The 26,226-nt window shown below is 40.3% G+C and overlaps 1 protein-coding gene across 1 annotated transcript in view; it reads right to left on the bottom strand.

Moving 5' to 3' along the window:
* Positions 1 to 257: 257 nt before the first annotated feature.
* LOC125261226 (E3 ubiquitin ligase TRAF3IP2-like) overlaps positions 258 to 26,226 on the bottom strand; it is a 39,212-nt gene continuing 13,243 nt past the window's right edge. The window contains exons 5-7 of the mRNA XM_048179842.1: positions 9,660 to 9,764; positions 658 to 732; positions 258 to 537 (exon numbers count right to left, since the gene is read on the bottom strand). Of these exons, the coding sequence (XP_048035799.1) occupies positions 391 to 537; positions 658 to 732; positions 9,660 to 9,764 (327 nt within the window). The 3' untranslated portion in view covers positions 258 to 390. The remainder of the gene's footprint in view (positions 538 to 657; positions 733 to 9,659; positions 9,765 to 26,226) is intronic.

Here is a 26,226-nt window from a genome sequence, read left to right as displayed (position 1 = left end):
CGAATAAGCCTCAGGCTGAAGGAAATGCATATTTACACCTGTACAGTAGAGGCAAAGCTCAATCAAACCTTTCAGCTGTGCTGGCATTCTGGATTAAAGAGCAATATGATAAAGGAGAAGGAAGATTAACACTCTTATTTCTAAATCTAATCTAAAGCAATGTTTGCTTATTAGTATGGTTGAATTGGATCATTGAAGGTCAGCAAAGCCATTGGTTAATAAATTGAGATTAAATACATAAAATATATTTTTGTAATTTAATATATTTAATTATTAAAGGTTTGCATAAAATTCTGAGATTGTATTTCACTGTTTTTACTTATTTTGAAGAATAATGAATGTTTTCATGCAAGTGAGATGTCTAAATGCATGTTCACATTTAATCAATGCTTATAGGGGTTTGATAGTGAGTGTCAGCTCTTTGCCCAACGGAGGGACAATGTATTTCTCTTCTCTGAGTAAACGCAGTAACAGGTCCTTAGCATCCTCAGGCCACCGGTACAGACGAGTACTCTGCAGCCACAGTGGAACATGACTCTACAGAGAAAGCAACAGATTTTAAACTTATGGTCATCTTCATATTTATTTCTATATTTTCTTTCTATACATATTTCGTCTCATGCCCTTAGAACAAAAGTTTTGTTTTTGGAGGCTTACTTGGTTGGCATTGGGAAACAACACTGGTACCAATCTGAAGTTCAGACATCTCTGCAGGATGAATTCATTTTGGATCTGAAAAAAACAATAAAAACATGCACAGCTAACCCAGAGGAGAAGTGAATTTATTACATACCAAAACTGTATGATTATACATTTTCTTACATATACTGTAAGGATATAAATTTGAATATAAAATATTACTTTACACAGATGCAAACTTATCTTGGCTTTAAAGAATAGTTCAGCCAAAAACAAAAATTCTCTCCTCATTTACTCACCTTCCAAGCCTGTATGATGTTATTCTTCTTGTGTAACACAAAATAAAACATTTGAAAAATGTGTGTGGGGTCTAATTTTGTTTGGACCTTACTGACATTCAAAATATCTTCTTTTGTGTCCCACAGAAGAAAAAGATAGTCATAGAGGTTAAATGACAGGAATTAAAATTGTTTTGGGCAGTGTTGGGAAGTTACTAGGGCTGGGCAATATATTGCATGCGATTGTCACATGCATTTCGTCAGTAAAGCCGGTTCCCTGATTACCGCTAAATCACCATCATCTGCTTTCAAATGGAGCGGCATTTAATAGACAGAGCCATAGATCACTGAAAAGCCACGCAATATCGCGTTCATATCGCAGATGAATCGCCTTCGATAATGAACGCGATATTGCGTGGCTTATCATGTGTGTGCATGAAAACATTAATTATTCCTTTAAATCAGGAGACGGCCAATAATGAGTTCTGGCGTAGAACACAGAAGTGCTGCACAGCGTTCACTACATCAACTAAGTATAACAACAGTTCAAATTGTTAAATAAAGTTGTTATTTTTGTTTTGTTTTTGCGCACAAAAAGTATTCTCGTCACTTCATAAAATTAAGGTTGAACCACTGAAGTCACGTTGACTATTTTAAGGATATCTTTACTACCTTTCTGGATCTCAAAAGGTGCAATGACGTTGCTGCCTATGTATGGTTCAGAAACCCTCAAATTTCATCAAAAATATCTTAATTTGTGTTTTGAAAATTAACGAAGGTCTTACGGGTTTCGGAGGACATGAGGGTGAGTACTTAACGACAGAAATTTCATTTTTGGGTGAACTAACCCTTTACTATTATTAGTAAAGGGTTAATTCATCTTTGTCACTGGAATACATACCAAAAACTTTTAAGCTGGCTATATGTAAACCTCTTATTAAAAAAACACAACTTGATCCTAGAGAATTAGTCAATTACAGGCTGATCTCGAATCTACCTTTTCTGTCAAAAATACTAGAAAAGGCAGTATCCTCACAACTATGTTCCTTTTTAGAAAGAAATTGTATCTCCAAAATTTCCACTCAGGATTTAGACCATACCATAGTACTAAGACTGCTCCCATTAGAGTAACAAATGATTTGCTCTTATCATCAGATCGTGGTTGTATCTCTTTATTAGTGTTAATGAATCTTAGTGCTGTTAGGAACAGTTAGTTCAAGTTGAGGTCAGTTCATGACCTCAAGGCTAGAGTAATGCTCTAATGGGTAGTTGCCCTGCATGCTTAATTAACAAACTCCAGTTGGTCCAATACACAGTAGCTAGAGTTCTTACTAGAACCAGGAAGTATGACCATATTAGCCCGGTTCTGTCAGCACTGCATTGGCTGCCTATGAGACACTGTATACGTTTTAAATTCTTGCTAATTACTTACAAAGCACAAAATGGTTTAGCTCCCCAGCACTTGAGCAAGCTCTTAATGCATTATAGTCCTTCACATCTATTGCGATCTCTAATTCTAGCCAGTTGACAATACCTAGAATATCAAAATCAACTGCAGGCGGTAGATCCTTTTTCTATTTAGCACCTAATCTCTGGAACAGTCTTCCTAGCATTGTTCGGGAAGGAGACACACTCTCTCAGTTTAAATCTAGACTAAAAACACATCTCTTCAACCTGGCATGCGCATTATCAATTTCTAATTTCAAATCAGTTAAATGATTGTTAGGCTGCATAAATTAGGTCACCTGGAACCGGGAACCCATGTACTTGTTACATTATATGAATGGCATCTACGCTAATTTTAGTCTCTCTGTTTAGTCCAAGGTTGACTGTAGTCAGTCGGATCTGGGCAGTATCCAGATCAGATGGAGGACCTGCCCCTAAACACGAGCACAACACATACATAGTGTCAGTATTGTAAGATTTTGTCAACTAGACTATCCCCTGTGAAGGCCTCATCAAAACGACAGCCAATGGCACAGATCCTCAACAAACCGGTCTCCATACCAACATGATTAATACAACCTTCAGCCAGATGGAACTGGATTACATATTTTGAATGTTCCGATCCCAATCTGACTTCTGACCTGAAATGCTGCCTGAATCATAAATTATGCACTGTTGGCTAGAGAACAGAACCCCTGACTGAGCCTGGTTTTTCCCAAGGTTTTTTTCTCCATTTTGTCACCTGTTGGAGTTTGGGTTCCTTGCCACTGTCACCTCTGGCTTGCTTAGTTGGGAATACTTAACATTCAACAGTATTATTGATCTGCCTGCATTGACACCATTGTAAGTTTAAGTTTAAGTCTAGATGATGACATCACAGTTTTCTCCAGAGCTGCTGTATAGATAAATTAACTAAATTAATAACTTATTACTTTTACAATGGAAATAAATCAACAATGAACTTAATTAAGCTGGACAATGACACTATTTTCTTCTAAAGCTGCTGTACAGCCAAAACAAAGTTTGTTACATTATTTTCCTGCTATCACTGTAAAGCTGCTTTGAAACACTCTGCATTGAAAAAAGCGCTATATAAATACAGGTGATTTGACTTGACTTGACATTACTCTAATGATTTATATCAGGATATTTGTAATTTCAGTTATATGACATATAATATTATAAAAATGCTGAATATTTAGACTACAGACAAGGTTTTATGTAGGATGTGAAAAAGTGGGCAAGCTCCTGTCCAGACAATTAAAACAACAAAATGCAGCTAATATTATTCAGGCCATTAAGAGATACTATGGCATCATATGGTATTTGACAAAGGAACTAAACAATGTTTTTCAGAAGTTGTATAAACATTTATATACATCTTCAGGTAGCCTGGATGGAGAAAAACTGAAACATTTTTTTTCTAATACAGAGGTACCTAAATTAGATGTACTGCAATCAGAGTCAAGTCAAGTCACCTTTATTTATATAGCGCTTTTTACAATGCAGATTGTGTCAAAGCAGCTTTACATTGATAACTGGTACATAATTTGGTTGCACAGCAGCTCTTAAATAATAGTGTCAATGCAGGCAGATCAGAAGCACTGTTGAATAAATGTCAAGAATACTATTGAATATCAAATGTCAAGTGTCCCCAACTAAGCAAGCCAAAGGCGACAGTGGCAAGGAACCCAAACTCCATCAGGTGACATCAGGTGGCAAACAAGTGGCAAATAGGTGTTAAAATGGAGGAAAAAAAAAAACCTTGGGAGAAACCAGGCTTAGTCGGGGGGCCAGTTCTCCTCTGGCGAACAGTGCTTTCTTACAATCAGGTTGCTATCATAAGTCTGATAGGATCGCAACAATCAAAGTATTTATTTCAGTTCCATCCAGTTGAGGATCGTATTCATCACGCCGGTATGGACGGCTGTTGAGGAACTGTGCACTGGCTGTCGTGTCGTGAGGCCTTCACTGGATTCTTGACTCGATCTCTGCTGATACTTCAGGGCTGCGTTGTGGTCGTGTCCAGTTGAGGATCGTATTCATCACGCCGGTATGGACGGTCTGTTGAGGAACTGTGGCACTGGCTGTCGTGTTGATGATGTCTTCACAATGGATGATCTAGTTGACTCGATCTATAGAGTGGGAAGAGTCTCAAGACCTTCCCATTACACAAGAGAAGGTCAAAGTTGCAATAACCTCTATGAAGTCGCCAGGGTCTGATGGATTTCCAACTAAATATTATAAAAAGAATGTTGACAATCTGTATTGTTGTCACATGTCTGTCTGTTTTGCACTGTTCTGTTAGTCACATGTCCTCCTTTGTTTAGTTTTCCCACTATTATTTAGTTGTCATGGTTTCTAATTTGATTAGTGTCCTCGTTTCAGGTGTGTCTTGTTAATTATCTTAAGTTCCCTTTGTTTGCCTTGTATATATACCCTGTGTTTTCCCTTAGTCTTGGTTGGTTCGCGTTTGCATTTGTGTTTATGGTGTTGTATTGCTTCTCATTCCCCTGAATATCTTCATTAAAGTCTGTTTATTGGATTCTCCTTCGTCGTGCGCTTGTCTACAACCATGACCAATGACAATTGTATAATGTGCTATATAAATAAAGGTGACTTGACTTGACTGACACAGGCAATCAGATCTGTCCTATTTGACCGATACCTTATTTGGCAACATCATAAAATCTTAAAATCATAAAATCTGATCTGGCCTACCATTACAAAAATGTGCATATTCAAACATTGTTTGAAAATGAATATGTGTGCCAAATTTTGTGAAAATCAGCCACAAGGTGGTGCTATAATAAGCTGCTTTACATTTTAGCTAATAACTCAGCAAATGTGTGTGATAATCAAAATTATTTCATACGAATCCTTGCTTTAAAGGATTAGTTCATTTTGAAATGAAAATTAGCCCAAACTTTACTCACCCTCAAGCCATCCTTGGTGTATATGACTTTCTTCTTTCTGATGAACATAATTGCAGAAATATTAATAAATATCCTGACGCAGCCGAGCTTTATAATGGCAGTTCAATGAGTATGAGCTGATCAAAATACTTCCATCCACATCCATCCATCATAAATATGTGCTCCACATGGCACCGGAGTGTTAATAAAGGCCTTCTGAAGCAAAACGATGTGTTTGTGTAAAATAAATATCCATATTTAACAAGTTATGAAGTCAAATATCGAGCTTCTGCCAGACCACCTTTCGTATACAAGTTACAAAGAAAGTGTAAACTGGCGTTGCATCAATTACACTTTTTCCGTAAGTTTAATAGGGAAGGAGCATGATGTAGTGTAAGCTTTGTGAACTGCAAGAGGTTTACACTTTCTGCGTACGTTGAATACGGAAGGCGGTCTGGTCTGAAGCTCGATATTCGACTTCATAACTTGTTTAAATATGGATATTTTTTTACACAAACGCATCGCTTCGCTTCGGAAGGCCTTTATTAACATGCCGGAGCCGTGCGGAGCACCTATTTATGATGTATGGATGTGGATGGAAGCACTCACTTCAGCTCATACTCATTGATCCCTATCACTGCCATTATAAAGCTCAGATGGATCAGGATATTTATTAATATTTCTTCGACTGTCTTCGTCAGAAACAAAAAAGTCATATACACCTAGGATGCAAAAAAAAACTGTGATCTCCAATTTACCTTTATTTTTACACATCCTAATGATACTGAAAACATATTTGTCAGGTAGCTAGGCATAACTGTTGGAGCCGATAGCTTTGTGGGCAGCACACTGTATTGCAGTTACACTTCAGGTGACCCAAGTTTGTGTCCAGGCTTGTACCTTTCCTGATCCTGTCTCCACCCTTTGCTCCACCCTACCACTTTACTTCCTGTTAGTTCTCTGTACTATCATATCTGAATAGAGGCAAAAAAGGCAAAAAATACATATTAAAAAAGTTGCCAAACATGACTGGATGTATTGCTGTCCAATTAAAATAAAGTGTTGCTCTAATGTAATTATATTTGTGCACAGCTTTTGATACCAAAGAACATGATATTTTAATAGAACATCTCAGGGATTATGAAGGTAGCATGGGTTTGGCCCTTAGTAGTCTCACGTAGCCAGACCATCAGACTGACATCAGAAGTTCTGGGCTGCATCTGAAATAGCATACTTCAATCCAAGTTTGTTTTCTTTAACCCTCTGGAGTCTGAGGCTGATTTGGGGCCTGGAGAAGTTTTGACATGCCCTGACATTTGTGCTTTTTTCAGTTGTTCATAAACATATTAATGGAAAAAGTGTCATTACACTGTATTCAGCACAAACTAGGCTACAATAATATGTGAGGAACATGTATGTACATGTTTGTGTTTTTGAAGGAATAACATTTATGCGTGGTTATTGAAAAAACAAAAAACTTAAGTCACTGAAATAAGGCCAAAAAAAAGTATAGTAAATCTGTGTTTACAATACTTTAGGGTATTGGAGGTTGTAGACTAGAGTTTTTGCTTCAAAATTATGTAAAAATGATGCTGCCTACTCCTTCATATAAAACAATATATTGATTTAGTTTTTGTAAGACACTTTTTGCTAAGAAACACAGTATGAGTGGAGGCGTGAATCATCACTGAATAATGGGCCATTCTCACCTGAGAAGACAAAAGAATTGCATAGTAATGACAGACCTGCCAACCTTGGAAAAATTTTTCGAGTACCAGTGTGACGAGACGGGGCACGGGTGTCAAATTAAAATTTAATTCAAATTAAAATGTAATTAAAATTAAATTAAAATTTAATTAAATTAAAATTTAATTTTTAATTTGACACAATTAAAAATTTTACTACACCTGCTCAAAAGCATTTTTTTAATTCATGATTAATCTTGCATTGCATAATGTGTTCTTATACAAACTGACAACCACAAGTGAATCGCATTCATATATTTAATATGGACTAAAATTTTTTGTTTGCAATTTCAAGAAGGCTATATTTACATACAACTAACCTGACAGTTAAGTCGTTTATACAGGTTTTGTAAGGAAAACTAGTCTACAATTAAGAAACCCTTAGAAAATAGTAAACATTGAATTTACATGTGATTCATTTAAAATACTTAATTTATTATTCCAATATCCAAATATGATACTAAATCCCACAGGAAAAAAGGGTTTGTGTTTCGTGCTGTCTTTGAATTATAAACAAGACCAACATTCGCTGAATAAAGGTTAGCCAATACAAACATATTTATAGAAACAGTTGACAATGAATAGAAAGGACCAATAAGAGCAAACAAATCGAGTATTCAAGAATATCAAGAAGTTAGTCATATAACGAGGGGTTGTGTTAACTAACCGTCATTTACCGAATCTTAAAAACACGGGTGGATAATTAAAAATCTTTTCTGACAAAAAAACAACACAAGCAAGAACAAATTTTAAACCAAACACGGCAACTTTCATTTTACCTCTCTGTGTGCGCGCGCGCGTTTGTGTTTACGAGAGCTCGCGCAGCACTGAGACAATGGTTATTTTAAATGCATAAGTAACTAATGTGCTAGATTTCATACAAAATAAGTAGGCTATGTAACATAAAGGTACTTTAGTTAGTATTAACACAATAATGCAACACATGTAGGCTATACGTTTCTCAACACTGAGAATAAATAAATAAAGGCCTGTTTCTCCAGACTCGCGCTTGTCAGTCAGTCACACATCACAACATTTTCATAATCAGCGATTTCAATTTTATTTAGATTTGTTATTCAACATTACTTGAGCATTTTATATCCGTTTACCTTAAGGAGTCAGCCGTGACTACTGTACAGTCCTCGCTTGAGAATTCAGTCACTGAGACGGCGGGAGTGGAAGGAGGGACTGAGCGGGATTTTGTGTTGCTGTCGATTTGCAGTCTCTTTTTATTGATAGGCCGTACGCATTTGTCAATCATCCCCGCTTGCTATTTGGGGAAATGAACCCAGCGCTGATTGGTCGAACTCTTTTGCTGGATTTGAGTACTAGGCGTGCACAGAGGAGTCACCCGGTTTTTGCGTAGTATAGAGTGACAAATCGTACCAGCGTACTTTGAGGTCAAAATGCGTACATGTTAGGTCAAAATGCGTACATGTTGGCAGGTCTGTAATGAGCTGAAATGACTTGCATATTAATGAGGCATTTCAGTCAGGTAGGCTGTGAAAAAAACCTTCTGTGATGTCTCAAGCTCATCATGATATATGAAACATACAGAAAAATATTATTACAATATAAAGTAATGGTTTTATATTATACTTTAAAATATAATGTATTTCTGTGATGCAAAAAAAAAAGAGGCTATTCCATGAATGGAGTTTCCAATTCATACTGCAGCCGGAGGGCGCTAAAGAAACAAAAACTCATCTAAAATTCATCTATAGAAGAAAAGAAAACAGGAACTAACTGCATGTCTTCTAGAGCTCGCTAACCATGACTTTTACATCCAGATAAACACTTTTCAAGACAATAAATACACGATTGAGACGATGAATGCATGTATTGCCTCTGAATTTGCGTCTGAATAGCGCTGGCTCCGTGGGCGTGGCCGCATTAGCGGATATTGAGCTGAATCACGGACTTCTGACATGGCTCTCTTTTCATACAGATTACATAAACACAGAAGGTTTGTTTTCGATTTGACTTACATGATTTAAAATCTGACATCTTAACGTTTTTTTAGACATAAGTGTAATTTTTCTGTGATTAGTATTCACTAAGTTACAGTTCATTTTCTGAGAACTATCAGATTGGACTTCGTTCAGAGGGAGAGGAGAAATCACGCATCATGTTAGTTTTCTTTATTTTACAAAAAGCACAACATTTTGTTTTTACTCTGAGTGTATACAAATAAAAGAAGATATTCTATAGTTTCAATTGATATATTACTTATGTCTCTATGACAAAAAATGACGGAGTATTTTTAAAAAATCTGCGAAACGCGCCGGCGCGTTTTCAGACCTCAGAGAGTTAAGATATGTTTAAACAGGTGTGATTAAACCCCATTGGAAAAAATGCCATGTGATAAACTACTATTTGTAATAGATAAGTTACTAAGACAAATAGTGTCCACAACCTCTTAAAGAGTCATGACAGGAGAACGTCACAGGAAGAAATTGTCAGTTTCAGACGTAATATTACATCTTTCAAGTGTACTAGAGATATCTTAAAATATTTTAAACAATGTGTGTTAGTTATAACTACAAGAACAACCTTATCAATTAAATTCATTTAAGAAACTTTCACACAGATCTATATATAAGGATCAGAAAAGAAAGCTGTCAACCAGCTCTCACCTGAGTGTGTATGTATTTGGTGTGTAGTCCATGTTGATCAGATCCGTCTCCTTCAACATCTATCTTATACTTTGGACTGATCACTACAATGATTAGCACTGACTTCTGCAAAAAAACAAATTATTCCAGCAGAAAGCAGAGAATATAAACACACAAACATACTGGTCAATTTTGCCTGACATTGCTTAATAATAATTACTTGTTTATAGAATGTGTACCATGATAATTTTCATAACAGCACTCATGCACAGGTTATATTGCTCAATGTAACTACAGCCCAAGACTGTGACTACAATACTACATTCAGTGTCGTTCAAGAAATCAATTTCAAAGTAAATAAACACCTTAATCAGGGTATCTTCCATTCCCTTTCAATACTACACTTGTACTGCATCGAATGTCTTATACATAAGACGAGACGCATATGGGGAAAACCCGTTTTCACATCCTAATGAGCTCAGCATCCCCAGCTCTACAGCTGGACCTGCTACACATGCGCTCGCTGCAGTTCTGGCTGAAGCCACGAGTCCCGTCCCAAGCCTGGCGACATGGTCACTGCTTGCTCAAGGTGAACCAGGCGTGCGTCGCAACCCTGGCCCCTTGGAAGACACCCTGCTGGTTCAAGCAGGGCGTGGCAATCGGGACGATAAACAGGAGGAAGGTCGTCTTCACAGATGCCTCAAAGATGGGTTGGGGAGCTCTGTGCGACAACCGTCCGGCCTTTGGCACTTGGAACGGCCCGGAAAGCGAGCTTCATATCAACCGTCTGTTAATGATGATGATATATCAAGCTCTCCAAGCCTTCCTTCCTCTCCTGGTGGGACACCACGTCTTGGTCAGATCAGACAACATGACAGTGGTGTCCTTCATAAATAACCAGGGCGGTCTCTCTTCAAAGACCCTCTTCACTCTAGCAAAAACAATCCTAGAGTGGGCCCAACGCAACCTGCTCTCACTGAGAGCAGCACATGTACAGAACTGAACACAGGGGCGGACATGTTGACCCGGAACAACCTTCCCTCAGAGGAATGGTCGCTCCACCCCCACACTGTTCAGAAAATGGGATGGCAGAGGTCGACCTCTTCGCCTCAGAAGACAATTATCATTGCCCAATATGTTTCTCAAAAACCAGGGAATGCGCTGACCCACAACTGGCCCAGCCTCCTCCTGTATGCCTTTCCCTCGATCGCTCTGATTCCCCTGGTTATCAAACAAATGAGAGAGGTGCTCATAAGGTCCTCCTGGTGGCTCCTCTGTGGAGGACAGTTAATGTCCAAGTTAATGTCCAAGAAACCATGGCCGATTCCTTTGAGGCAAGACCTCCTCTCTCAAGCGAGAGGAATGATATGGCACCCCAGGCGCGAGCTGTGGGATCTTCACGTGTGGTTTCTCAATGGGAGCCTGAAAGCCATCTCACAAGCTAGAGCTCCATCAACAAGATGTCTCTACTCCCTGAAATGGTCCAGCGTCCCCGCCTGGTGCATGGCCAGCGGCATGGATCCACTGACTTGTGACATATCACAGATATTGTCCTTCCTTCAAGACTTAATGGATAGAGGCCGTATTCCCTCTACCCTTAAGGTCTATGTCGCAGCTATAGCAGCCTCTCATACTCCTATAGCAGGGCAGTCGATAGGGAGAAACAACTTGGTTGTTCGCTTCCATAAGGGATCGGGGAGGTTGAACCCTCCCCGTCCCCTCACGGTTCCTACCTAGGACCTATCCATGGTTCTTAGAGGTCTTAAAGACCCTCCTTTTGAGCCAGTCCAGACTGCCGACTTACGTCCCCTGTTGCTGAAAACTTGCGACTCCAAGGTCATCCTGAAACCAAGACATGGATACGTCCCGAAGGTAGTATCCACCCCCCTGAAGGCGCAGTTGGTTATTCTTAGCACATTTGTCAGGGTTTATAACCTGGACATTCCTGTGCTTCAGACACAGGTCCTTTCTGCGTTAGCCTCACCGCTGTGACTAGCTTATGTTTTTTCTGTTATGTCCCCGACCATGTCCGGGTATAACTACATTTTATGCCCACTATATGCATCCTAGGCCCCGCTGGCACCTTAGCTATTTGGGATTGGGAGGATGACTACAGTATTTCAGTCCCCGTTGTCTGGGCCATCCTGTCCTATAGGTATCCTGCGCAAGCCCTTTTAAGTGCTCTGCCCTGAAAACCACACTTTTTTTCGTTTTTCATTTTTAAAAAGAAAACGAAACAACAAAAAATTGGCTTGATTTTTCATTTTTTCATTCTGGGGTTGGAAACGAATAATCAGTTTAAATATTTGATCTCTACATGTGGGTGGAAATGAAATGCCTCTTTCTGCTGATTGGTCAACCAGAAATCAAACCATGTCGCCATCAGTTGTTCATCGGTTGTGCTCAACAGAATAATAGTCCCTCGCTCTACAGCTGTATGGATTCTTAACACGTTTCTTACAACTACATTTCATCTGTTTCTCATAAATATTAATTTACTTTGCAGCTGCACACAACTAGCCCCGCCTACAACTTTGGCACAATGCCTGTTTTATTTAACTGACCAACTATAAAAATCTAGCGAAGCTGCTTGACGCACTGGGCAGCGTGGAGCAAATGTACAATACATTGAAGTAAAGTGCAAATCAGTAGCCTATCGATTTGAGTGTAAATATGCAGCAGTCATAACTTTTGTTTTAGACAACACCCTGAGTTTTGGACATGGCATGAATTTGAAATATGACAGATATGAAAAGATATTACATGTTATTAGTTTCTCAAAGCGGTGCTGTTAGTTCAGAGGTGGACTTTACTGAAATGGGAATTAGATGTCATGATTTGATGACAGAGGTGAACTCGTTTGAGATGCCAATTTGAAATAGGCTATCACACATTTAAAAAAAGTAAAAAAAAAAATAAATAAATAAATAAATAAATGAAATAAATAAATAAAGGGATAATGTTAAATAAATATAGTGTTAAATATAGCCATTATATTGTTCTCTTAGTTAAAAAAAAGATATAATAGAATGACGCTATAGGTTGTTACCAATTAAATCAGCCAAAGGCTTGCAGAGGTGGCAAAGAAGCAGCATCTAAAGTTGCTTTTAGATCTATTTAATGAGATAGTGTTGCTCAGAGAGGGCAGTAAATGTGTAGCAATTACAATTGCATAATGTAATGAGATTAATGTTTTCAACAACATTTTGGGGGGGTCACGTGTAGGGCTGTCACAATAATTAAATAATCGTCTCACCGCGATTGTTTGACCTCATCGCGGTGATCTAAAAGTCTGCGATGATGCACACATCTCTCTCTAAAAACACAAGAACATCTCTCTCTAAAAAAACACAAGAGGGCGCTGCAGCACCTGCAGCATCCCTACATCATCCACCACTCTGGCTGCATGCAATACAGTGCTCTGACGTCAGTATCATCAGAGTTGTACATCCACGGGTAAAATGGATTTAGTTTTAAAGCCGAATACGACGGCACCGATCTGGAAGTATTTTGGTTTCAAACCAGATGACAAAGGGCAACCAAAGGACATTGAGAAGGCAATATGTCGTATGTGTAAAAGAGAAATATCCGTGAAAAGCGCTAACACCACAAACTTACAGACTCACCTGAACACACATCACCCCACAGAATTTGCCGAAATCACGAAGACATCCGCAACCGCGCATCAGTCTCGTCAATTGCCTATAACGCAGGCTTTTGAGCGATCAACTAAGTATAAACGAGACAGTTTCAGATGGCGCTCTTTGACTGAGAGTGTAACGCGATACATAGCAAAGGAAATGCAGCCATTCAATACAGTCGAAAAATCAGCATTTAAAGAAATGCTGCAAAACTTCGACAAGCAATATGACCTTCCAGGTAAAACTTACATGTCAAAAACAGCAATTCCAAATTTATACAGGGAAGTAAAGGATGCTATTATCAAGGATCTGAAAGGCATAGATTTTTTGCTGCCACTACAGACATGTGGTCAAGTTCTAATATGACCCCTTACATGAGCTTGACCGTTCATTACCTTGCAACTGACTGGACCCTACAATCAAAGTGTCTGGAAACAAGACACGTTCCAGAAAACCATACAGCCGAGACAATTGCAGAATGTCTTAGTTGCATATTAACAGATTGGGCATTAGATGAAAAAAAAATGTCCTGCATAACAACAGATAATGGTGCCAATATTGTGGCTGCAGTGGCCAAACTGGGCTGGCCATGGCTTAACTGTTTTGGCCATAATCTCCATTTAGCTGTAACAAATGCCATAGCAAGTGAAAAGGAACGCACAGCCCGTGCCCTAGGACTGTGTAGAAGTCTGGTAAACACTTTCAGCATGAGCTGGTTAAAAAAAAAAGGGACCTGAAAAAGGCACAGATGGAAACCAACATTCCCCAGCATAGTTTAGTTCTGGTGAGTGAATTATTTCACTAATGTATTTTATTTAAAATTATTTTAACCATTATGCTTAAAATTATTTTACAATGTAATATTTGTATCCAAAACTGTTATGTCAGATAATTTTGTTAATTATGTTTTGTTAGTTTTATAGGCTGTATAATTAAGAAGATATCAAACATTTGTGTATTCATATTTTTTCATGATGTCTCAACACGATGGGGTACAAAACAAAAAATGATTGACAGAGTTCTTGAGCAACTTCCTGCAATCAGACGTGTCCTGATTGATGACAGGAAACATGGCCACCTAAACCCAACATGGCAGGATGTGTCAGTTCTTGAGTCCATTAATGCAGCACTAAAACCTGTGGCTGACTTTACAGATGTTCTGTCCGGGGAAAATTATGTGACTGTGTCTTCAGTGAAACCTGTACTGGACCTTTTAAAGGAAGACGTTTTATCCCCTGACCCCAAGGACACAATTCTGACAGCAAACATTAAGAAAAAAATGTGCGACGTCCTTGATGGAAAGTATAAGTCTGCTTCACTTCAAGAGCTCCTGAGAAAGGCCACTCTTCTTGACCCAAGATATAGGGACCGCTTTGGAGGAGATACAGATAAAGATGAAACCAAAGACCAGCTTTTAAAAGAGTTGATGGAAATGACAGAGGAAGAACATACAGTTGAAGAAGGTGAGAAATACACAAAAATATTTGACCAAATAACCTAAAAGAGATCATATTTATCTAGTTCAATTAAGTTAATTGAAAAAATCTAATATAAAATGTTAATAAATAATATACAAATACTATTATTAATAGCTTCCTTTGACTTCAAAGCATCCACCAGCAGAGCTGTGTCAGAAGGTGAGGAGGAGTCTACAACACCACCTGCACCAAAAAAGAAGAGGCTGTGTGATCTGCTGCAGAGCAGAAGAGGTCAAGCATCTATCCATGGGGTACCCAAAAGAGTCCAGGCAGATACTGAATTAACACGGTACCTACAGGAAGAGGCACTAGATACCTCTGCAGATCCTCTTATGTGGTGGCGAGACAATGAAACCAGGTTTCCTTTGATCTCCAAGTTGGCAAGAAAGTACATGTGCATTTGTGCAACAAGTACTGCTTCTGAAAGAATGTTCAGTACAGCTGGCAATATTGTGAGCCCTGTTAGATGTTGCCTTAAGCCAGAAAAAGTAAACATGCTTGTTTTTCTTTTTCGTAATCTGTAGTTCAATCAATAATTGCAAAAGAGATATTATGCAGTTTGCATAGTAGAATTGACTACTAAGGCCTGTTCTGTTATAGGCAGTTTATTTTTGATTGCATCTTATTTCAGTTGTTTTTCAGATACTTTATTGTGTTTATTTTTGATAAAGAATTTTCAGTTTTTGAAACATATATTCATTAAAAATAATTTTAAATATGTGTTGTGTATTGTGTATTAATATTTACTGCTAGGAAAAACTTTAAAATTTAATCAAATTTAATTTAAATAATCACAACAATGTGTGAAAATGATTTCATGAACAAACAAAAAATGTATGAGAATTAAATGTCAAAGCAATAAAACAGACAATTAATCGTCATAGCCCTAAAACAGGCAATTAATCGTCATAATCGCCAAAGCCCTAAAACAGCCAATTAATCGTCATAATCGCCATGATTTATTAGACAATTAACCGTCAGCCAAATTTCATAATCGTGACAGCCCTAGTCACGTAATGCTCTAAGAGTTGCAAGATGTGTCTGACCTAGCTCCTTGCCGTATATCTGAAATTTCTTATAAAAAATTCATCCTACTCGTTTCAAACGTACATAGAATTCACGATTAAGTGGTCAGGATGTCCCTTGATGCTTTTTGGTCACAATCGGATCCGACAAGCAAACAAGCAAGAAGAAATACACGCCAGAACAAGAGCGCAGCCGCTGAGCAAGATGGCGACAACCCAGATCCAGCTGCCTCTAATGAGACTACGTTATCGGGAGATGCAGTAAATTGTATCATTGAAAAAGTATCGATTGTTCTTGAAAAGAAGTTGCAGGCGATACGCGATCCAATCTCTGAAATATCAGGCAAATTGGATAGCATGATTAAGAGTTATAGAGGCCGAACAGAGAATCTCTGACCACAAAGATAACCAAGCTATCAGCTCAACACGCCTGGCATCTATTGAGTCGTCCTTGCAAAAAACACTCAAACGTGTAGAAGACCTTGAAAAACGAAGCCGACGTCAGAATATCAGAATCGTTGGTCTCAAAGAGGGCATAGAGGGGAGCGACCCGACAGCTTTTTTTGAGACTTGGATCCCGGCCACTCTAAATATGAATGCAAAGGACGGACGGATAAAATTGGAAATTGGAAATGTAATATCCCCTCACAGGTACTTATGTCGTACGAAATGTGTAAAGTGCTGTTTGCTATATTCTGCAATTAATGCGGACGACTGTGGTATACGTTAGCCTGTTTGGCTTGGAGCAACGTTGACATGAACAATACACTTATGACACTCAGAGGAAACATCTTCGTGCCACGAAATTATGAACATAAGACTCCCATGCTGTTACCTCTCTGCCTGCTGTTTTTCTGGCTACCCTTAACAGGACCAGCCAATGAATGTGAGAGTTTCACAAATTTAGTATTTTTTTGTGTTTTCACAATGTTACATCCCACGTTCACGTTTGGGGCTAAAATCTTTTTGTCCACCTGCACAGTTCTGTTTTCATCCAGGTGGTTTTTTGTTTTCTGTGATTCAAGCTGTTGTGGTTTGTGTTTTTTTTACCCATTTATTGTTATGTTTTTTATTTTCTCTTACAGTGTGTGCATTTTAAAGCAGTTAATACCTACACATCTAATTGGTATACTATCAATGAGTAACACAAATAGCTCGAACATAAGGTTACGTACTTGGAACGTAAAGGGCGTTTAACAACAACAATGTTGTTAAATGAAAGAAGATCCTAAATATTTTGAAAAGAGACAAAATTCATATTGCTCTTTTACAAGAAACCCACTTGAATGGTCTTGAGCACCAAACATTTGGCAGAGACTTGGTTGGCCAACTTTATTATTCATCTTTCTCCACCAAAAAGCGTGGCGTAATAATACTGATCCATAAAAATGTACCATTTCAACTACAAACGAGCTATTCTGATAAAGAAGGTCAAATGGTTATTATAAAGGGATTGTTGCATGGAGAGGAGGTTGTGATAGCAAACATATACGCTCCAAATACATACGATGATGATTACTTTTCCCAGGTTTATAATAAAATAGCGTGCCTAGACTGTAACTGTCACAGACACGTCAGGCTCCACCATGCACCAATCCCAACGCTCCCAATCACCGGAATACTAATCACCGTCACCTGCACATCATTATCCCCTTCATCACCACCAGTATAAAGAGCACTCACACCCTGCACTCACTGTCCGGTCTTGTTGAGCTATACTTACCTGTATGCTTACCTCAAGGACTCCCCGCTTGCTACTTACCTGTCTCCTGTGTAACCTGATCTCCCAGTGTGTTTCTCGTCTGTGTGTGAGTGCTCCTACGTCTCCTACGTTCTCCAGCTCCATCCAGTTAAAGGACTCTACCATCTGCAATCACAAAAGGACCGTAACTATCACCAGTCATTACCATTGCTCATCTGTTCATTCCTGCTTACCATATCTGCTCACTGGTTTTATAATAAAGACTGCTTACCTGTTTACATCTGTGTCTGACCCCTCTGTATCATAACAGAAGACCGGACCTAGACCGCTAAACCAGTATGAGCCAACAGGATCCCTTCCAAGCACTTGTGGATGCACTACGCCACACTCTCACCATCAATCCACCAATGCCATCCACAACCACCTTTCCTTCACCGGCACCTGCAGTCACCACCGTCAACACAGCCCCATCTCCTTATCCACCTGTTTACGCCAGTCCCATGGCCAAACCAGCGCCCTACGCACGATCGGCGGAGGACTGCAGCGGGTTCCTGCTGCAATGTGAACTGGTCCTGGAGATGCAGCCGCACCTGTACCCGAACGACACAGCCAAAATAGCGTTCCTCATCTTCCAACTCAGCGGCAAAGCATTGAAACGGGCTGATTCCATCTGGTCACAACATGGCGCTATAACTCAGTCATACTCAGCCTTTATTTCCCACTTCCGGGAGGTTTTCGGGAAACCCATCACTGACTCATCTGCTGGTGAGAAACTTTACAATTTAAAACAAGGTTCCATGTCTATTTATGATTATGCTTTGCAATTCAGAACGCTGGCTGCCGTAAGTGGATGGAATGAACAAGCTTTGATCACTACCTACCGCCAAGGATTGGAGCCTCGGGTGCGGCTGCATCTCGCTGCATACAAGGATTCCATCGGCCTAGAAAAATTCATCCAGCTCTCCATCTGCTGCGCCACTCATATGCACCAGGGCCAGTCATTCTCCACCTCACTCCTCTGCCGGTCCGAACCCGTCAGCTCCCCAGAACCAGCCAACGAACCTATGGAGGTTGAAAACTCTCGTCTCACCCCCACTGAGTGACAACGTCAGCTGACCCTGAATCTCTGTCTGTACTGCGGTACATGTCATCTCCGCATGCCCCACGCGACCACCTCGTCCCATGGTGAGTGCCATTCTTCCTTCAACTCAGAAAATGAAACGACTCACCACTGTTGTCAGTCTTACTGCTGCTGATACTTCACTTACAGTGGTGGCGCTCCTCGACTCAGGGTCAGCCGACATCTCCGGCGCCCTCTGCCAGCAACTCAGCCTCAAGACCTCTCCGTCTCCGACTATCTACCAGATCAGCTCCATAACTGGAAAACCTCTCAGCCATAAGCATGTCCGCCGTGTGGTAGGACCCATTCAACTGCAAGTCGGACTTCTTCACATCGAAAGTATTCATCTGCTGGTTCTGGAGGATTCCACCGCTGACGTGGTTCTAGGGCGGCCCAGGTTGGAGCAGCATAACCCTACCATCTCTTGGAAGACCGGCGAAATCCTGAAGTGGGGCGAGGCCTGTTTCTCACACTGCATCTCTGAACTTCCCATTCCACAAGCTCCTTCCAAAGAACTTCCAGTCTGTGCAACCTCCATCGAGAGTCCAGTTGAGAAATGCTCCATCGACATCCCCGAGTGCTACGCCCCCTTCAGTGATGTCTTCTGCCCCCAGAGAGCCTCTAAGTTGCCTCCACACCGGCCATGCTTCCGGGTGAACCAGTGCCTAAGGGTAAGATCTACCCTCTGTCCATCCCGGAGGAGAAGGCCATGGAGCAGTACATCAAGGAGGCCCTCGATCAAGGATATATTCATCCATCAACGTCCCCTGCTGCATCCAGCTTTTTCTTCATGGCTAAGAAGGACGGAGGCTTGAGGCCCTGTATAGATTACCGCTCTCTCAACAAAATCACAGTGAAGTTCCGTTATCCCCATCCTCTCGTCCCGGCGGCCCTGGAACATCTCCGTGGTGCCACTGTGTTCACGAAGCTGGACCTCCGCAGTGCGTATAACCTCATCCGGATACGCGAGGGGGACGAGTGGAAGACCGCCTTCATCACGCCCACCGGCCACTACAAGTACCTCGTCATGCCGTATGGTCTGGTCAACGCCCCCTCCGTATTCCAGGATTTCATCCATGAGGTGCTCCGGGAGTTCCTCAACCGATTCGTACTGGTGTACATCGATGACATCCTCATATACTCCCGGAGCCTGGCCGAACATCGCCAACACGTTGCGGAGGTCCTCACCCGTCTTCGACAGTTCCATCTCTTCCTGAAACCAGAGTGGCATCCGGATGGACGAGAGGAAGGTGGAATCCATCACCAACTGGCCAGAACCTACCACCATCAAAGAACTTCAAAGATTCCTGGGATTTGCTAACTTTTACCGCCGTTTCATCAAGAATTACAGCTCCATCACTCATCCTCTCACAAGCCTCCTATGCCACCAGCCCAAGTCTCTGTCCTGGTCACCAGCTGCCACCAATGCTTTCAATCTCCTAAAGGAAGCCTTCACCACCGCTCCCCTCCTCGTCCACCCCGATCCAGAGCTGCCCTTCATCGTGGAGGTGGACGCCTCCACCACCGGAGTGGGAGTGGTGCTGTCCCAGCAGCAGGGGACCCCAAGCAAACTCCATCCATGTGCCTTCTTCTCCCGCAAGCTCAACCCGGCGGAAGTCAACGACGACATCAGTGACAGAGAACTTCTCGCTGTGAAGCTAGCCCTGGAAGAGTGGAGGCATTGGTTGGAGGGAGCTAAACACCCTTTCCTGGTACTAACTGATCATAAGAACCTAGAATATCTCCGTGCTGCCAAGAGACTTAACCCAAGACAAGCCCGCTGGGCCATGTTTTTCTCCCGCTTTCACTTTACCATCTCCTACCACCCTGGGTCAAAAAATGTGAAAGCTAACGCTTTCTCCCGTCTCCATGCTCCTGAAGAAAGATCTGAAGAACCGATCATTCCAAGTTCCCTCATCGTAAGTCCCATCACGTGGTCGGAAGAGACCCTCGCCTCCACGAATCCTCCGCCGGGGTGTCCACCAGGCTTGCTTTTCATCACCCGGTCACGACGCACTCCAACCATCCACTCAGCCCACACGTCACTTGGCACTGGTCACCCGGGGGTCAATGGAACCCTCTCATTGCTAAAACAACGCTTCTGGTGGCCAAACATGGCAGCAGACGTCAGAAGGTACGTGCAGGGCTGCAGGGAGTGCGCCATCTCCAAGAGCTCACGTCATCTACCAGCCGGCAAGCTCCTTCTGCTGCCCGTTCCAAATCGACCCTGGTCACACCTAGGAGTAGATTTCATTACCGACCTCCCAGCATCTGATGGATTCACCTGCATTCTGGTTATCATCGACCACTTCTCCAAGTCATGTCGACTAATCCCTCTGAAAGGACTAACCACTGCCATGGAAACGGCTGAACTGTTATTCAACCCATGTGTTCCGGTACTTCGGAATTCCTGAAGATATTGTTTCCGATAGAGGATCACAGTTAATTTCCCATGTCTGGAAGGCCTTTCACTCACTCCTAGGTGTGGCCGTCAGTTTAACATCTGGATACCACCCACAGTCGAACGGGCAGACGGAAAGGAAAATCGCTTCCTCCATACCTTCTGTCATGACCACCAGAACTCTTGGAACCAGTACTTGGGTTGGGTCGAGTAGGCACAGAACTCCCTACGTCAACCAACTACTGGACTCACTCCATTCCAGTGCGTACTCGGATACCAACCCCCACTGTTCCCCTGGGATGGGGAACCCTCCAACGTACCAGCTGTGGATTACTGGTTCCGAGAGAGCGAGAGGGTCTGGGACTCAGTACACCATCAGCTGCAACGAGCCCTGTGCAGACGCAGACTGACAGCCGACCTTCGCCGTTCCGACACCCCAGTCTACCAGCCCGGACAGAAGGTTTGGCTGTCAACGAGGGACATCAGACTGCATCTGCCCTGCAGGAAGCTGAGTCCCAGGTTCATTGGCCCGTTCACCATCGTCAAGCAGATCAACTCGGTCACCTATCAGCTCCAACTCCCACCAGGTTACCGCATTCACCTCACATTCCATGTTTCCTTACTCAAACCTCACCACCCTTCTGTCTCCACTCCCACAGGGCCTGATGTGGCAGCCGCCGAACCCCCCCTTCCACTCATCCTGGAGGACGGCGCAGCATACGAGGTACACGAGATCTTGGACTCCCGACGCCGTGGTGGTCAATTGGAGTACCTCATAGACTGGGAAGGCTATGGCCCTAAAGAGCACTCCTGGGTCCCAAGAAACGACATCCTCAACCCCAACCTGCTTCAAGACTTCCACAGTAACCACCCTGACAGACTTGCCCCGCGTGGAAGAGGATGACCACCATGACGCCGGGGTCCTCGGCCCTCAGGAGCGGGCCGTGGAGGGGAAGGTACTGTCACAGACACGTCAGGCTCCACCATGCACCAATCCCAACGCTCCCAATCACCGGCATACTAATCACCGTCACCTGCACATCATTATCCCCTTCATCACCACCAGTATAAAGAGCACTCACACCCTGCACTCACTGTCCGGTCTCGTTGAGCTTACCTGTATACTTACCTGTATGCTTACCTCAAGGAGTTGCTACTTACCTGTCTACTGTGTAACCTGATCTCCCAGTGTGTTCCTCATCTGTGTGTGAGTGCTCCTACGTCTCCTACGTTCTCCAGCTCCATCCAGTTAAAGGACTCTACCATCTGCAATCACAAAAGGACCGCAACTATAACCGTAACTACCACCAGTCATTACCATTGCTCATCTGTTCATTCCTGCTTGCCATATCTGCTCACTGGTTTTATAATAAAGACTGCTTACCTGTTTACATCTGTGTCCGACCCCTCTGTATCATAACAGTAACAATGTAATCCTCGGAGGGGACTTTAACTGTTACCTTAACCCAGGTATGGATAAATCACCTGCAGCTAACACAGCCCCTAAAACTGCTAGTATTATTAAAACCTCATGTCAAGAGCTTGGTCTGAATGATATATGGAGATTTTTAAATCCTACTGTTAAGGCTTATATATTTTATTCCTACCCACATCAAACTGCTTCACGTATTGATTATATATTCTTTTCAAATCAGATGATAAGATTAGCTGAGAAATCTGATATAGGCCCCATAACTTTATCAGACCATGCACCTGTAACTGTTACAATGCTACCACCTCGCCCTAATTACCAGTCAAGGATATGGAAACGTAATCCTTTCCATCTCCTAGATGAGAAATTTGTTGATTACTTAAAAGAACAGACAGATGAAACAAGAACAGTTTGGGAAGCTTAAGGCCTTTCTAAGAGGAATGATAATTGCCTACACTAGTACAAAAAAAAAAAGGACTTATTATTTGAGCAAGTGAAACTAAAAAAGAGAATTCTCACAATATAAAAACAGTTTTACTCCTCAAAATCAGCCCAACTTCTTGCTGAACTTAAATCTTTGAGAGCTCAATTATACCAATTACTCACTAGTAAGGCAGATAGGGACATATTATTCGCAAGGATTTTTTGAAATGGGTAATAAACCCAATCGTCTCCTTGCTAGATTAGTTAAAAAGATGTCCACAAAAGGATATATCCCAGCAATTAAAGATCCCTCTGGATGCAGAATAACAGAAAACAAAAAAATAAATGAGATGTTTAGACAATATTATGAAAAATTATATAGCTCAGATAACAAAGTACATTGGAAAACACTTTTTTTAAAGATCTTCATATCCCTAAAATAAACAATAAACAACAAGAACCCTTAGAAGCCCCCATTTCCCTATTGGAAATTAAAAGTGCAATTAATTCTTTACAATCAGGAACATCTTCAGGGCCAGACGGCTACCCGGTGGAATTTTTCAAGATTATGAATGATAAAATATGTCCATACCTCTTGAAAGCTATCCATACCTCGTTTCATGTATCTAAACTGCCTAATTATATGAATGTAGCTAATATCACTATAATACATAAAAAAGAAAAGGATCCAGAGGAATGCAGCTCTCACAGACCAATCAGTTTGTTAAATGTAGATTTAAAGGTTTTGGCTAAAATCCTGGCTAAGCGTCTTGAGCATGTAATTCCCAACATTATAGACCCAGACCAGACAGGATTTATAAAATGCCACCACTCCTATTGTAATACTAGAAGATTATTTAATATAATATGCCATCTTGATCAAAACTCCATACCTGGAATTTTACTAGCAATGGATGCCGAAAAGGCATTTGACAGGGTGGAGTGGAGTTATATGTTTGATGTCATGACCAGATTTGGGATTGGTGAAAACTTTATAAAATGGGTTAAATTGCTCTATACATCACCTACGGCTGCTGTATTAACTAACGGCATTCTCTCTGACTCATTTGCGCTTCAGAGGGGAACTCGTCAGGGCTGTCCCTTGTCCCCTTTATTATTTGCCATAGCGATAGAACCCCTGGCAGTTTACATTCGAAATAATCTAAATATTCACAGTGTTAATATCGGTAATAGACAACAAAAGATATTACTTTATGCTGATAACATTTTGCTAACTATAACTAACCCACAAATGTCATTGCCGCAACTAATGGATTGTATTAAGCAATTTGGAGTCATTTCTGGGTATAAAGTTAATTTTCACAAATCAGAGATAATGCCGTTAGGATCACTAAACACATCTGAACCTAATTTTGTTAAACCATTCAAATGGTCTCCTAAAGGTATAAAATATTTAGGTATCGTATTACATCTAAACTCTCACAATATTAAAACATCTATATCCCATGTCAAGGAAGACTTCACAAGATGGTCAAAACTCCCAGTTTCTTTTTTCAGGAAGAATAAACCTTATAAAAATCTTCTCCAAAATGTTATACCCGTTATCCATGACTTTTTTAAATTTGACAAATGCGGATATAAAAGATCTTAATAAAGCTATGTCTAAATTTATTTGGGCCAGTAAACGACCTAAAGTTAAACTACAAACTTTACAATTGCCCACTGATACAGATGGATGGTCACCTCCAAACTTTAAATTTTATGTATGGGCAATACAGGCTAGGATTCTGCTAGATTGGATAAATAAACCTGAAGATGCTCTGTGGGTAGATGTAGAACAACAATTCTGTAACCCAATCTCTTTGGTTAACTTATTAGACCAGAAAACCCAAATCCCTGACTAGGTAAAAGGAAACCCACTCATTATCAGAGTTGTCAAAACATGGTCACAGGTTAGAAGGTCTCTCAAGTATAATCAGAGCTTGCCCATACTATCCATACTGACAGGTAACACAGATTTTCACCATACTAACATGGGCTCTCAGTTTAGTAACTGGATTCATGTGGGAATATACAGGATACACAACCTATTCCACAAGGGTGTTTTTATGTCATTTAATGAGCTATGCTTAAAGTATAATATCCCCCAAAAGGACTTTTTTAAATATTTGCAGATAAGACATTTCGTCCAGACTAGACATGCTAGTCTTACACTGAATAGCTCTGATTTCTTTTTGGATCGATTTTTTTCTTAAGGATACCCAAGTTAAACACTTCATATCCAAATTTTACTCTATGGTAAGCCATCACAAAGCAGACAATTTGGTTTTATTGCAGAAGACATGGAGTAAGAATTTAAAATGTGACATTGACGAAAATGTCTGGGAAGATATTATTAGATTACCATTAAATATCTCAGTCTGCAATAGATTTAAAGAAATGCAATTTAATATTGTACATAGAGCCTATATGTCTCCAAATAAATATAGCAAAATAAATACTGATAAATACTGGATAATCCTGATCAAAGAAACTAAACTTCTGGAAAAGATTGGACATATGTTAAAAGGTAAATCTAAATCATTCCAGAAGCTGTGGACAATCCCCATGAACTGTCTTGGCATTGACTATAAGACTGATATGTATCCTTAAATGCTCACATGTTGATACTGTAATTCTGAACTTGACCACATTGCTGTAATTTCTGTTAATTTATTTATTTATTTTTATAATTATTATTATTTAATTTTATTTTAGTTTATTGATTTTTATGTATTTATTTATTTATTTGTTATAAATTTATTTATTTTTATAATTATTATTATTTAATTTTATTTTAGTTTATTGATTTTTATTTATTTATTTGTTATATATATATATATATATATATATATATATATATATATATATATATATTTTTTTTTTTTTTTTTTTTTTTTTTTTTTACATGGTATACTGTTAATGTTTCAATTATCCACTTTCGTCTATTGGAAAACCAAATAAAAAAAATAAATAAAAAAAATAAAAAACATTTTGAATACAGAAATATTGGTCCCACTTTATATTAAGTGGCCTTAACTACTATGTACTTACATCAAAAAATAAGTACAGTGTACTTATTGGGTTCAGATTGAATTGCAAAACACTTTTGTTGCTATTGAGGTGTGATACAGGTAAGGTTAGGGGAAGCGCTGGTGGTATGGGTAGGTTTAAGGGTAGGGGTAAGGTGTAAGGGATGGTTCAACAGTGTAATTATAAATGTAATTACAGAAATTAATTACAGATGTAATTACATGCAGGTGTTTTTAAAATATAAGTACAATGTAAAAACATGCATGTACATAATAAGTGCATTGTATAAAATGATTAATTTAAATGTAAGTACATAGTAGTTAAGGCCACTTA

Source organism: Megalobrama amblycephala, unplaced genomic scaffold (genome assembly GCF_018812025.1).
Source record: "Megalobrama amblycephala isolate DHTTF-2021 unplaced genomic scaffold, ASM1881202v1 scaffold373, whole genome shotgun sequence".
NCBI lineage: Eukaryota > Metazoa > Chordata > Actinopteri > Cypriniformes > Xenocyprididae > Megalobrama > Megalobrama amblycephala.
Note: the sequence above shows the minus strand (reverse complement) of the source record. Positions and strands in the feature narration are given on the sequence as shown.